Below are 15384 nucleotides of genomic sequence, written 5' to 3' on the forward strand. Positions count from 1 at the left end.
CAAAGTAACCGCCAGGGAGAACATCATACCTGGTCACCGGTAACGACGACGCTGTCCAGCTCCCCCATCGCCGAGGACAGGGCAGTGCGGACGTTCGTAAGTCCGCCCTACACCACCCGCCACTTGCCCCACTCCTCGGCGTCATCCAGTGTGAAGAGGGGCCTATGCAGGTCGTCGCGGCACATCCAGCGCAGGGTAGCCCCACTCCACGCCTTGGGAATGGGACTGACCGAGGCAAAGGTAGAGGCTGCTCCGGCCGTCCCCGACGCCGCCATCCCCGACGCCACTGCCGGGGCAGGCGCCGTCGCCCCGGATGCCGCCAGCCTCGACGACGGTCCTGGCACGCGCGCCGCCATCCTTGTTGAGGTCACCGCTGACATCGTCGACGCCAACGCGCGTCCCGATCCGTCCACCGCCGCCACTGTCTCCGTCACGGCTGCGGGAGCAGGCGTCCCCGCCCCCGTCGTGGCTTCCGAAGCAGGCACCTCTGCCTCCGCCGCTGCCGTTGCCTTCGCCGTGGCTCTCTGGGCGGATGTCCCCGCCTCCGCCGTCGCCGCTGCCTCCGTCGTGGCTGCGGGGGCGGACCCTCTCTCCTCCATCACCACCGCCATCCCTGTCACGGCCGCTGGGGCAACCGCCCCCGTCTCCGCCACCGCCATTAGAGCCGAACGCTCCTCCTCCACCTCATCATCGAGGTCTATCACCACCCCGGTCGGAGGGCCCCCAGGGGTGATGCCCTGCCCCACGAGGTCGGCCAAGGAGGCAGAGGGCGGAGTAGGGGTCAGACCTTGCCCCGTGTCCGGCTGTGACAGCACTCCACCGGGTGCCGCCGCAAAAGCCACCTCCGTGGTTGGCTCCGCGGTCTCCCCGGTGACACCGCCGCCCGCTGCCGGCGGGGTCGCGGTCCGTCCTGCGGAGGAGGACGACACCCATAGCGCCTTCTTCGGTGCCAGCGGTGGAACGAGGCCTCGAGGGGCAGCGCTGCGAAACAACAAACAACATCAGCAAAAATGACTCGATGCTAGGAAAGGAATGAGACGTGCGAGGAATTTCTACTTACACTCCCCCAGCGCAAGGACGGCGCGTGCGTTTCGCCTCCGAGCCTGACGCCGACCCCGGGGCATCTGGCAACAGCCGCTTGCTGCTACTCCTCTGCTTCTGGGCCGCAGGCAGAGGGATAGGGCTCGGCTTTGTCGACTCCTGAGGCGCGCTTCGCGTCGACCCCTAGGGCGTGGCCCCAGAGCTTTGCGGGGCTGAGTCTCGGGAAGGCGGCGCGCTCATTTCCTCCCCCGTGGCCGTTTGGGAGCACGCCTCCCAGATAATGAGCGCGCCCGACCAAGGGGATAGAATGAACTCCTCCTCTTCCTCCTCCTCGTCGTCCTCCTTCTCTTCCTCGTCATCATCGTCCGACATGACCTGGCCCCGCTGCCGCCATTGGAACTCCCTGGCAGCCTTCTTTTTCTTCTTCGCCGTCTGCTTGTCCTTGCGCTGCTTCTACTTCTCGGCAAGGAGACGGTTCTACTGCCGCCGCTCGGCGTCCTCTGGCACCAGCGAACGCGAGTCGACGACGCTAGTCATGTTGCCCTACAGACACGAAAGCTCCGCGTCAAAACAACGAACCAAGAAATGCAGGAAAAAGAAACAGGCGCGCGAAGTCCTCACCAGATCGACGAAATTCTCGTCCGAGCGCATCGTAGGGTGGTCGGGCATCGAGTAATCGGCGTCCTTGTCGTCCACCGCATCTCGGACTCACTGCCAGATCTCGGAGGTGGCGAGCACACCGGTCGAAAGGATGGTGCCCTCGATCGGCGCGCTGGGGGTCATCTCGGTGAGCGAGCGGACCCGGAGCATCAACGGCACCACCCTCCGAGCATGGTACGCCTCGATAACTCTAGCCCCGGTCAGCCCCTTTTCCTTCAGGTACTCGATGGCCTGAAGCAAACCGGCGATCCGCTTCTTCTCCTCCACCGGGCCGTACGACCACACCTCCGGCGCCACTTCAATGACGCGGCCGGTGAACTCCGGCAAGGGGGAGTTGGAGTAGTTCTTCACGTACAACCACTGCTGATGCCACCCCTTGTGGGACGCCGCGGTCTTCATCACCATGTACTCCTTGGCACGAGTATGGCGGAGGTGGATTCCGGTGCACCCTATCAGCACTGGGGTTGCCCGCTGCTGGCTTCCTCTCTTCTCGGCCTTCTGGTACAGGCTGATCGCAAAGAAATACTTCCACAGTGAGAAGTTGGGCTCAATGCCCAGGAACCCCTCGCACAGCATGATGAACACCGCGATATGCTAGATCCCGTTAGGATTGAGGTGCTGCAGGTTGAGCCCATAGTAGTGCAGCAGCCCGCGGAAGAAAAGGCTCAGCGGGGTCACGAACCCCCTCTCGTGGAAGTGGGCGAACGACATGACGTAGCCGGCGGGCGGATTCGGCGCCTCCTCCATCTCCAGGAACTGCCATTCGCCCCTCTCGGTCCTCTCACAGAGGAGGCCCTTCCTCGTGAGGCCGTCGGCGCGCAAGGTGCCAAAGCTTGTGCGCGCCCAGGATCCCATCGCCAAGGGGAGAAAAGCTCGACAGCGGAAGGAGAGGAAGGTTGCGGCGCTGGGCGGAGAAAGACAAACGGCGCGCAAGAAAGCTAAGGGCGCGTGAAGAGGCAAAAAGACTTGGGGGAAGATTGCGGGCAGAACAGGCAAGGCGGACTCCCCGTCTTATGGGAAGGCGCGTGGGAAGCAGAACAGACGCCCCCGTTGCAATAAATGCGGCGCCAGGTACGCCCCGTCACACCCGCCCCTTTTTCGAAAATCGTGCGCATGACCTGCTGCAGGAAACATCCTCTCCTCCCTCGATTCGCGGGTCGTCATCTTCCGCCATTTCATCTCCCACAGAGTACGCGCACAACATCCTCCACGTCCGACCCAAGGCACAACCTCCTCCACGTTCGGCCCAAGGCCCACCAAAAGGTAAAAAAAGGATACAGGGCTGAAAACGCCCCTACGGCCCATTACGGTCTAGGGTTCGAAGGTTGGCCCACTACGGGTTCGACAGCCGCCCCAGGACACCCCCGAGCGAGGGGTGAGAGGAGACGGGTCCGCTAGCAGCCATCACCCGAGCACGCGACAGCCTAGGGTGTCCCAATCTCACATTTGAGTCCGGGACGGCACCAGAGTTCATGGTTTTTCCCCGAGGAAAGGCAATGAGCCCCCGGATCCGACCGAACGGATTCGGCAACTATATGAACTGGCCGGCCGGAACCTGGGGTATGCCACCGGCTTGGCCCGAGCCGGACCCCCCCGAATGGGGACCGGGACCCCGCTCGAATCAACCCATCAGCAGCTCAACGAGCACCACGGTTCGTCCGGTGAGGATAACATGGCACGGCTCACCCCCTCCGTCTCAGCGAACGGACGCTTGAGGGGTAACGTACAAAAGTTGATCTAGCCTCTCGACCGGTCCCCTGCAACGCGCGAGGGCTCGGGGGCTAGCCTCGCAACCAATGACCACGCGGATGGTCAGGACTTGAGGTTTTCAGACGGGAGGTGCCCTGGGGAACAACAAGAAATCCTCCCACGCCGAGTCGCCCACGGGATGCATCACCTGATCAACATCCTCGGCCAAGCTGAACAAACAACACTTCCCATCCCTGATTAACTGCAGCTTGCACGATGAACAAGGATCCCCTATGAACGACGATAGCAGCCTCTGGAGGAGCGTCCCCACTCCACCACAGGCTCGAGGGCTACTGTTGAGGGAAAATATTAACGACCTTCTAAAGCCCGTGAAAACAACAATCATAAAGGCTCAGGCCCACCTAAGGTAATAAAGACTGCCGTTAGCCCAACACGGGAGGGGAGAGCCCCGCTCCACCTCGCCCGACCCAATGCCTCGGGGTCGGACATTCCCGACCCCTTGATAACCAAACTCCGCCTCGCCCGACCCACGGTCCTAGGGTCGGAAGCGCCCGACCCCTCGCTGCAAGACTCTACCTCGCCCGACCAAGGGCGCAGGGGGTCAGCCTCATCTGGGCCCACAAGACAAGTATCTGCCTCGGGCGCAGACTAGAAGGGAGCGCGGATCTCGTGGGCCCTGCTATCGAGCTCGCCATAAATGCGCCACGGCCCTAGCACGCAGAAAGGAACCCATGCCCCCGACGCGACCTGTCACAAGTACCCACGCATGACCGCACAGCACGGGCTACAGTGGTTGCGGCTCTCCCCGATTCGCTGCAGGGTACTCATGGCCTGCGCCGCCTGGCATAGGAGGAAGCCCCGCCCGTTCTCGCGCCCCGCGCATCCGGCAACAGGGATGCGATGTCCGTGTCCCACGTGCCATCAGCAAGATAACAGGACCAGCCGCCTTCCCCGACAAGCACAGATGCCACGACCAAACATCATCATCATGCCTGGCGGTAACGGCCACCAGGGAGATCGTCGACAGGATCCGAAGGTAGCCGCCCTCTTCCGGCGGATGCGCTGACAGGAGCTGAAGGCCAGAGCGGGGGGCGGCGGCCCTGGAACTTGGTCCTTTCCCCTGTATTGTATTTTACCTGAATTAGCTTATCTCTTTTACTTCTCCTCACATCTGGCTCATCTGTAACCCCGAGCTCCCCTTGTGCTATAAAAGGAGGACCGGGGACGCTCTGAAGCCATCAGAACACACATACACACACACACTCCCCACACCCAAGAGACTTAGGACCAGCTCCCTCTCTCACCCTCCTATAACCCCTACTACAGACCTCGCGTGGGCAACACGAGCAGCACCTCTAACTGGACGTAGGGCTTTCCCTTGCCCAAACTAGTCTAAACCCCGTGTCTCCCATGCCACCATCCGAAGCCTTATGCGCATAAAAGAAATTCACTAGTCTTTGTCTTGATCCGCTAATCTTGACAACGACAGGATACAAGAAAAATGGAAAGCTGTGCGTGTGCATTGACTTCAGAAATCTTAATCAGGCTACACCGATGGACGGGTATCCAATGCCAACAGCCGATATTTTGATAGACGCCGCCGCAGGACACAAAGTCATCAGTTTCATGGACGGTAGTGCTGGGTACAGTTAGATATTAATGGCCGAAGAAGACATTTTAAAGACGGCTTTCAGGTGTCCAGGCCACCTCGGTTTGTTCGAGTGGGTAGTGATGACCTTCGGTTTAAAAAACACCGGAGCTACATATCAACGGGCTATGAATTATATTTTCCACAAGCTTATTGGTGTCCTAGTGTAGATTTACATCGACGATGTCATGGTCAAGTCAAGAGGACATCAGGAGCATCTGGCTGATTTGCGAGAAGTATTGGAGTGCACAAGAAAGCATGGATTGAAAATGAACCCAAACAAATGTGCCTTTGGTGTTTCGGCTGGACAATTTCTAGGATTCATGGTCCAGAGAGCGGGATAGAAGTCAACTGGAAGATTATAGCCGCCATCAATAAAGTTGTAGCCGTGCAGAACAAAACCGAGCTACAGTCCCTAATCGGCAAAGTTAACTTTATTACAAGGTTCATATCCAACTTGTCCGGACGTATTCAAGCCTTCACCCCTTTGTTGAAATTGAAACCCGACCAGGAATTCATGTGGGGAAAAGAACAACAAAAAGTGTTGGAAGATATCAAGCAGTACCTGATCTCACCACCGGTGTTGGTTCCGCCACAGGCTGACAAGCCGTTCAGACTATACTTGTCGGCTGAAGAACAAGGTATCGGATCGGTGCTGGTACAAGAATTCGAGGGAAGAGAAAGGGTAATCTATTACGTCAACAGAATACTCCTGGACGCTGAAACTAGATATTCCCCAGTAGAACAGTTGTGCCTTTGTCTGTATTTCTCATGTACCAAACTCAGGCACTACCTGTTATCGGCGGAGTGCATAGTCATGTGCAAAGACGACGTGATAAAGTACATGCTGTCATTGCCGATTTTGAAAGGAAGGATTGGAAAATGGATTCTAGCTCTATCAGAGTTTGACCTGAGGTACGAATCGGCCAAAGCTGTCAAGGGCCAAGTAATGGCCGATTTGGTAACCCAGCATTGTGGAACAGGAATAGCTGTCGTCCTCATGTGGGGCCGGATCAGGAATCGGCATCGTCCTCATATCGCCTCGGGGGGCAAGCTATGATTTCTCTCTGCCGATAGAGGCATCCGCCACCAATAATCAGGCGGAATTCCGGGCCATCCTAAAAGGTATCCAATTATTGAGAGAGATCAAAGCTGATGCAGTGGAGATCTTTGGAGATTCCATGCTCATTGTCGATCAATTAACGGGGAAATCTGAATGCAAAGATGATGTCTTAAGGATTTACTACGAAGATTGCCTCCGGTTGTTAAAACAATTCAAGTCTGCGGTTATTGAGCATATTCCCAGAAGTTACAATGAAGAAGCCAACAGGCTTGCCCAACATGCTTCCGGGTATTGGCCAATTCAAGGTGCCATGACTCTGGAGCTTGCAGTCGACGATTGGCGAAAGGGGATCACCGATTACTTAAAAGATCTTTCCAAGAAAGTGGATCGACGAATACGTTTTCAGGCCACGAAATATGTGTTACTTGAGGATGATTTGTTTTACCGGACGATTGATGGGGTTCTGCTCAAGTGCCTTGGAACGGAAGAGGCGAAGGTTCTAATGGGAGAAATTCACGAAGGCATATGCGGGGCTCATCAATCAGCTCACAAAATGAAGTGGATGATCAGGAACAATGGTTATTATTGGCCGACAATACTCGAGGATTGCTTTAAATGTTATAAAGAGTGGAGGATTGCCAGAAGTTTGGCAACGCGCAGCGTGCACCAGCCTCGGCTATGAACCCAATAACTAAGCCATGGCCGTTTAGGGGTTGGGGAATAGACCTCATCGGACAGATTTATCCTCCATCAAGCAAGGGACACAAGTTCATATTAGTAGCCACTGATTACTTTACCAAGTGGGTGGAGGCAGTTCCCCTGAAAATCGTGACATCGGCCGCTATGATCAATTTTGTGAGATCCACATTGTTTATCGGTTCGGTATCCCTCAAACCATCACAACCGATCAAGGGACAATGTTCACTTCGGGAGAGTTTGAAGAGTTCACCACCGATATGGGAATTAAATTGTTGAATTCTTCTCTGTATTATGCTCAAGCTAACGGTCAGGCTGAGTCATCCAATAAGGGGATAATCAAGTTGATCAAGAGGAAGATAGAGGAGCAGCCCAAGAGGTGGCACGCATCCTTGACTAAATCTTTATGGGCCTACAGGATGGCCTGCCATGGAGCTACTAAAATATCTCCTTATCAATTGGTGTACGGTCACAAGGCAATATTGCCTTGGGAATTAAGGATGGGGTCTAACGCATGTCAGTTCAAGATCAGTTGACAGCCAATGATTATTCCCTCCTCATGAAGGGGGAGCTCGACGATTTGGTGGGTCAGCGATTGAGAGCCTTGATCAGCATCGAAGAAAATAAGAAAAGGATGGCCAGGTGGTACAACAAGAAGGTCAAGGTCAAGCAATTCTCCCAAGGAGACTTGGTATGGAAGCTGGTGCTGCCGATAGGGTCTAAAGATCCCAAATTCGGTAAATGGTCGCCTACTTAGGAAGGGTCGTATAGGATCAGCTGATGCGCTCCGGGAAATGCGTACATATTAGAGACTATCGAAGGAGAGGAATTCACAAGAGCTTTAAATGGAAGGTATCTGAAGAGATATTATCCTAGCATATGGGTGGACCCGTAGCCAACGATATGGCATGTCGAGACGTTGTGGCCGACTCCTATTGACTCGTGTTCATATAGCCGATGCAAGGAGACATCGCCTTGAGGACGGAACCTTTGACCAGTCTGGCCGATTTATTATTCGGTACAGCAATAGGATACATGGCCGATACAGTACAAGTCGCCCTTAGACCAAAAGTACCAATACATTCATTAACCACGCTTCAGCTGAGCTTTGCTCTTATTAATCTCTCTTTCGATCCGGCCTAGTTCTATTAAGAGACGGGTGCTCTTTTCCTCCAAATCCTCCATGGCGGCTTCAATGGCAACTTGACGAGAAAGTTGGTGGCTTCTTTCAAGAGGCGGTTGGGATGTTCCTCCCATGGCATCCTCAAGAACGATCTGACGAGGTAGCTGGTGGCTTTTCTCGGTCAGTGGTCGCCTGGTAAAGTTAGCTTCAATATGATCCAAGATCTTCTAGAGATAGGCAGGGATGGGATCTTTGAGTTCTTCATGATGGGCCTCAATCAGATCTTTGTCCGCTTGTGTCAACAGCTCCTCAGAGTGCATAATCTCAATAGCCCGTTCCAGGCCAGGGCTAAGGCGTCTCGGCTAGGAAGATGACAAACAATCACCCGTCATCAGATTGATGAGCATCGGGCAGAGGAACGAAGGGGGATTTCATACCTGATTGATGGAGGAAGAGGAAGACATCTCGACGCCTGGCTTAAGAGTATGGAAATAAGACAACTTAAGGATGGAAGGCTGGGCAAAGTACGAATGCCCCTAGAAGCAGTATGGGGGTCTCATACTTATAGAGGAAAGAGATGAAGGGTAACGGTTGGTAAAATGCGTCCCGTCGGAGTAAAAGGACTATTAAATGAAAAGCTGAACAAAAGATCGTCCAAGTTTGAATTCGCACGACGACGGCAAAAGAGCATTAAATGTTTGTACAAAAGCATTCAGTATTTTCTATGATTCACCCGAGGAGAGCATTAATGGCCGCGATCGCTCGCTCCCGAATCTGATCGGCGGAATCTAAGGTTCTTTGGTCATCGTTGGCCAATCCAGGGACTTCTGGCATGTTGCGATGAAGTCTGATGGGTTCATGGGCAAGGTTTTGCCTTTGCTGCTTCAGATTGGCGATAACAGATAGGAGATCATGGAGTTTCTTCTCTTCGACGGCTATAGCTTTGGTCACCTGCTCCATTTCCTTGGCGAGCTCTGCCCTTCACCGTTTGAGGCGGTCTATGGTGCCAACGATGTCCGGGCAAGAGTTTTCGAGAACGCTGATTTGCTGGTGTACTTTTTGAGCTCGGTGTTTGTAGGAATCCTCCTCTTCATGTGCTTTTGCTAGTTTGGCATGATTGGTCATGTGTCGTAAAGCTCTGAACACTAGGATTCGCATTGATTCGATATATGCTGCGGGTGCTAGGGCTTCTTTTGCTTCTTCTAGAACTCGGCCTCTGATTTCACTGAAGAGCTGCCGAATCGGCGAGGCATCTTCCACTAGTCGGCCAATATCATCCTGGAGAAGGATCCGTATGCTCTGGAGCTTGGTGCGAACTTCATCAGGAATTGAACTCAGAGCAACCTGGCGTGAGGCGACCTCCTCGTCATCAGAGATTGCGACCGCAAAAGAAAAGAGGTTGTTATTAGGAGTATCCTACTCCTGATAAAATAAAGAGATGGATTAGCCGACGGCAGCAGAAAATCGGCCAATTTGGACTTCAAGTTTCTTACCTCTTTAAAACGGATTTATTCTATTTGTGTTGGTGGGAGTGCTACCCTCGTTTTGGAAATCAGCACATTTGGTTCATCAGAAGAAGAGGATTCGACAATTATCGGCGCCGTACTCGGACCAGCCTTCTGGAAGAATACAAGAGATGGATCTCCGTAAGTATGAAGCAATGGTTACATCTGATGATAAATAATAGCGGTTCTACCTCTGCGAGTCGTTCGACCGGTGATTGTTGGAAGGGTACGATTGACAAACTCAAAGTGGCCTGCATCAGAAATCGGTCAGGTTTCGATTAAGGATTTAAATATTTGAGTAAATAAAATACTCTCTACCTCAGTCGAAGGGACTGTTGGCATTTCGATCTCTGATTGGAGTGTGGCCAATTGCTGCGGAGGTTGCTCTGGGATGTTTTGCGCAGCCTAACTCTCGTTGTCAAGATTTGCGGATCGAGACTTAGACTAGTAAATTTCTTTTATACGTGTAAGGCTTCGGATGGTGGCGCTGGAGACAAGGGGTTAGACTGGTTCGGGCAAGGGAAGCCCTATGTCCAGTATCGAGGCTGCTCGTGTTGCCCATGCGGGGTTCCGTAGTAGGGGTTACAGATCGGCGAGAGAGGGACTGATCCCAAGTCTCTTGAAGGTGCTCGTGCCCTAAGGGAATGTGAGAGTGTACTCTTGTTTGGAGGCAGAAGAGGCCCACCCCTGTCTCTGGCCCCCGATGCCCCTTTTATATCGTAAGGGGACTGCCAGGGTTACAGGTGAGACCGAGTGATGAGAGCAGTAAAGAGTTTAAACATAGTATGGTAAAAATATAACACGAAGGGAGGAATCAAGTTCCTAGGTGCCCGGCGTCCTCGCCAGCCTTCGGCATCTACCAGCACGTATGCTGGAGGAGGAGGGCGGCCGTGTGCCAACTGTCGTCACGCCCTGCAGATAGCCTCTTTGGTGTCCGTAGCCGCCGGGTCATGATGAGGGCGTTTCGTCGCCACTCTGGTGTCCGTTGGGAGGGACGGCGGCTGATGATGGCTCATGGAGAGAGGGCGTCACATCCCTGCTGCCGGGCGCACGGGGCCTGAGAACGGGCGAGTCTTCCCTCTGCTCCGGACAGCGCAGGCCATGAGTACCCTGCGGCGAATGGAAGGAAGCCACCGGTACTGTAGCTTGTACAGTGTGGTCATGCATGGGTACTTTGCGGCGGGTTGCGTGAGGAGCGCGGTCATCCTTCCTCCTGCCAGACCTGCGGCGCATTTATGACGAGGTCGAAAGGGGGACCCATGGGATCGTTACCCTAATCATCCGGTCCGCGCCCGAGGGGGATATCCGTCTTGTAGACCCCAGTGAGTCCGACCCCTGTGCCTAGGTTCGGGCGAGGCGGAACCTTGTGGCGAGGGGTCGGGCGCTCCCGACCCCGGGGTCGCGGTCGGACGAGGCGGAGCCTTGCGGCGAGTGGTCCGACGCTCTTGACCCCAAGACCGCGGTCGGGCGAGGCGAAGTCCCACTCATGTTGGGCTTGACGGCGATTTCGTTATCCCGGATGGGACTGGGCCTTCATGATTGTTTCTTTAAGCGGTATTTAGGAGATCGTTAATATTTCCCCCCAACAGTAGCCCCCGAGCCTGTGGTGGAGCAAGAGTGCTCCTCCGGAGGCTTCTTTCGTCGTTTCACCGGAGATCTTCTGCTCGTCCTGCAAGCTGGCGCCGCATTTTATGGCGACAGGGGCGTCGGTTTGATTGGGGGTAGGGCGCGTTGTTTAGCCCAGCTTGGCTGGGGAGCCTGCGAATCGCGACCACACGCGTGGTCGTTGGTTGCAACGCTAGCCCCCGCGCGTTGCAGGAGACCGATCGGGAGGCCAGGTCGACTTTTGATCGTTGCCCCTCAAGCGTCCGTTCGCTAGGATGAAGGGGTTAAGCCGTGCCACGTTATCCACGTTGGACGAACCGTGGTGCTTGTTGAGCTGTGAATGGGTAGGTTCGAGTGGAGTCCCGGTCCCCGTTCGGGGGGGTCCGGCTCGGGCCAAGCTGGTGGCGTACTCCAATCTCCAGCCGGCCAGTTCATATAGTTCCCAGGTCCGTTCGGCCAGATCCGGGGGCTCGTTGCCTTTCCTCGTGGAAAAACCATGAACTTTGATGCCGGTCAGGACTCGAATGTGAGGTCGGGACGCCCTTGGCTTTTGTTCTCCTGGGCGTTGGCTGCTAGCGGACCCGTCCCTTCTCACCCCAATGGCGATCCCCATCGCGGCCCCATCGTCCGCATCTGCACCGGCGACGACGCCGATCACCCAGAACTTCATCCCAGAGGTAAATACCGAATCCTTCTTCTGTCGGCAACATATTTACCTTAGATCTATTTCTTACTTTTCTACACTCCCTTTTCCTTTTTTAGGCAGTTAGGCATCGAATTACCATTCACCTTACGGGAAATCCTGGCCTTGTTTGTCTCGGACCCATGGGAAACCCAGACCCAATAGATCTCATAAATTTGGAAACCGACCGGATACCCTTCAAACTGTCTGATATGAATTTAGATCACTGGCTGGGCACTTTTAGATCCTGGCCGAATGAAACCCCAGGTTGGAGGGAGTGGTACCGACGGGTGGCCGCATCAAAGAGCGTCTCATGGGAAGAGCTCAAAATCGGCCAGTGCATCAACCTTTCCTTATCCCAGATGGAGAAAAATGAGCCGTTAGTAATAGCGGCTTCTTATTTTTGGTCTGATGCACTTAATGCCTTCTTATTTGGGCACGGTCCTATGACCCCAACACTGGCCGATGTGGTCCTGTTGACCGGCCTCGACATATCCTCCCCGGACACACCCTATCACCTTTTAACCACAACGTCACATCGGCTTGACACAAGGGGAATCGGCGGGTGGAAGGGTTTCATCAGAAGTAATAAGAGGACCGGGACTTGTTGAGAATAGGGAGCACACAGCTTTCCTGATGATGTGGCTAGAAAAGCACTTCTTTTACGGAAGAGCTGCCGGCCCGACAACCAATACCCAGGCCTTAGCTGAAGCACTGTCCAGGGGAAACCATGTCCCTCTTGGGAAACATCTGCTAGGGGTCGCGTACCACATGCTATATCAAATCGGCATAAGACTATCCAAGGGAGAGCCGATCGGCAATCAAGGCGGGCCCTGGTGGTTCATCAACTTGTGGCTGAACCTTTATATGAGCAGAATTACTCAGCAACCGGTGGATCGCATGACGTTCCCCAACATCGAATCGGCAGAAGACCCTACCGAACGTCGCCGATGTATGTCCTTTGGTGAAGCGGCATCGGCTTTTCCAGGTTGCATGTATTCTGCTACAAAGGTAGCCGAGTACTTCCGATGCTTCTATAATGGCTTCAGTGAAGATGCAACCATTTGGTTTCCGTATCAGCGAGATGACCCGGTCTTTGAACTCCCCACTTGCTTCGATTCGGCTTCCGGCCAATTTGATGAAGAGCTCTACGATGAGTTGATCAAGCCAGGGCTCCTACCAGCCAATTTCTTCTCGGGGAAGGATGCCCCTACGTACGAATTCTACAACCCCTCCGCTGCAGCACGTCAATTCGGCATGGGTCAGCTGCCGATTCAAGTGTACTTTGCTGGCCGAATCAAGTTTAGGGATGAGCTCACATCTGGTCTGGATTACAGTCGGTTACGAGACCGAATCCCAGACTCCAGTACAATTGACTTGAACGACTGGCTAGTAGCTCCCTTTGCTGTCCAGCCGTTCAAACTCTGGTGGGCCGATTGGAAGCAATTCCTTTTTTGCAACTCGGCATCGGCATACTGCAACCTTCTGGACCCGGCCAACATCGACCCGAACGCCGAGGTACTTCACTTAACCGATTTTTATTCCTTTTAACCTGACTGAGTACTAATGATTTTATTATTTTTTCAGGCCGAGAATCGGACCCCTCCAACACACAGCCGCAGCGGACGGCTAATAGAGAGTCACCCATATACCACTTATCCCCTTATCGGCTATGATGCTCCGTCCGTAGACATGATTGCTGGCCGATCGAAACAAGTCCAGAAGAGGACCACCAAGAAGACCAGTCGCCGAGTCCGAGCTCGCATAGAATCGGCGGATCCTCCTGTGCTCGTATCGGCAGAGACCCCGGCCGCACCACCTTCTCAGGTCACCCAAGGTGCCGATACTCAAGCCATCGCGCAAGCTGGGGCGGCCGCCGCGTCGTTGTTTTTGGAGGCCATACAGGTAAACCTGAGCTTTACTGCCTCCGATTGTTATTCTGATATTAACCCTTCTTAACCTTAGACTGCACAGAGTACCCCTATGGAAATGCAACAATCGGCAGCAACTCAACCAGCCATCGGCGCACCCCCGCTCCCATCTATTGAGGTATAGTGCTATTTTACCTATTTCCTTTGGTATTTGTATAATGCTCTTATTCGATCCTCCGACACAGGCCATCGGCACACCAAGCGCTCCTCAACCATCAGTCTTTTCTCATGGAGCTGGTCCAAGCACCGCACCGATCATCGTGGAATCCTCTTCATCTGATGAACCCATGGCGCAGGCCCCTGAGCAAGGCGGGCTTCACAAGTGCAGCATGAAGAAATTCGCTTCAAAGCGGTAAGTTTTGTTTCGGCTCATATTCAGCCGATTTACTTTTACTCCCCGCCGATTTATCCTTCCTCTTTATTATCTCCAGGAATAGGACACCCCCGACAACAGCCTCTTTTCTTTTGCGGTCGCCCTTTCCGACGATGAAGAAGTTGCCTCTCACCAAGTTGCCCTGGGCTCCGTTCCTGACGACGTCCGAGCCAAACTTGCTAGTATCCGATCCCTCCTTCAAGGGGACATCGGCCGACTAGTAGAAGACGCTTCACCGATTCGGCAGCTCTTCAGTGACGTCAGCGGAAGAGTACCAGAAGAGGCGGAGGAAGCCCTGGCGCCAGCGGCCTTCATCGAGTCTATGAGGATCCCGGTCTTCAGGGCCCTTCGTCATATGGCCGATCGCGCTGAGCTGGTCAAGACCCGTGAAGAAGAAGACGCGTTCAAGCGTCAAGCCCAAGAGGCCCATCGGCGCATCCATGTTCTGGAAGATTCCCGCCCGGCGATCATCGGTGAGATAGACCGCCTTAAGCGTCGGAGGGCGGAGCTTGCCAAGGAGATGGAGCAAGTGACCAAGGCAATCAGTGCCGAAGAGAAAAAACTTCAAGAGCTACCTACTGTTATTGCCGATTTGACACGGGAGAGGTAGCGCTTTGCTCACGAGGCCCTAAGACTCCACCGCAGTGCATCGGAGGTCCCTGGATCGACGGATGAAGACCAGCGGGTCCTTGACTCTGCCGATCAGATCTGGCGTCGGGAAATCACGGCTATCGATACCCTTCTGGGTAATCTGTAAAACACTGACCGTTTTGTACGGACATTTACTATCTTCTTTGACCGTCCTTCGCGACGCCCTTTCTATTTACTGCCTTCCTTATTTCCGATGGGACGTAGCCTTACCAAATTTCCACGCATCTCTTTCCCATAAATACCGGCCTAGGCATTTCCTCCCGATAGTATTGTTTTGGCTTTCGGTTTTACTCTTTCTTTCCTCCCATCGGTGCGACTTCCTGTCATGGCTTCGTCGGCGTCTTCTTCTTCTGTTAACCAAGTGAAATCTTGACCTTGACTTCCCTTTCTTTTTAGATCCTAGGAAGAAAACGCCCCTTCTTATTCCTTTTTCGTTTTAGCCTCAACGTCTTAGTCCCGAGCTCGTGCGCGCCATTGAGCTTATTCATTCTGAGGACCCACTGACGCCGGAGGACAAGAAGCTGATTATGGCTCATCGTGAGGAGCTTCGAGATCACATCACTGCGGAGGCACGTGTAGTCTTGGATCTCATGGAGAGTGAAAGTAGCCGACGATCTCCAACTGTCAGGAGCCTTCATTGTGGCGACCTTGAAGACGATGTTGCCACGGCGGCCCGTACGATTTTGGACTTTATGG

General features: G+C 54.2%; 1 protein-coding gene across 1 annotated transcript; it reads left to right on the plus strand.

Moving 5' to 3' along the window:
* Window positions 1–219: 219 nt before the first annotated feature.
* LOC101757225 (hormone receptor 4-like) lies at window positions 220–1014 on the plus strand. The gene has a single exon (XM_004954796.1). It carries the CDS (start codon window positions 220–222, stop codon window positions 1012–1014), a length of 795 nt encoding a protein of 264 aa, XP_004954853.1.
* The last annotated feature ends 14370 nt before the right edge of the window (window positions 1015–15384 follow it).

The sequence above is a fragment of the Setaria italica genome, chromosome I, assembly GCF_000263155.2.
Source record: "Setaria italica strain Yugu1 chromosome I, Setaria_italica_v2.0, whole genome shotgun sequence".
Classification (NCBI taxonomy): Eukaryota; Viridiplantae; Streptophyta; class Magnoliopsida; order Poales; family Poaceae; genus Setaria; species Setaria italica.

Excerpts from the sequence above, each read along its gene's own strand:
- LOC101757225 (XM_004954796.1), top strand. The coding sequence starts at position 220 with ATGGGACTGACCGAGGCAAAGGTAGAGGCTGCTCCGGCCGTCCCCGAC.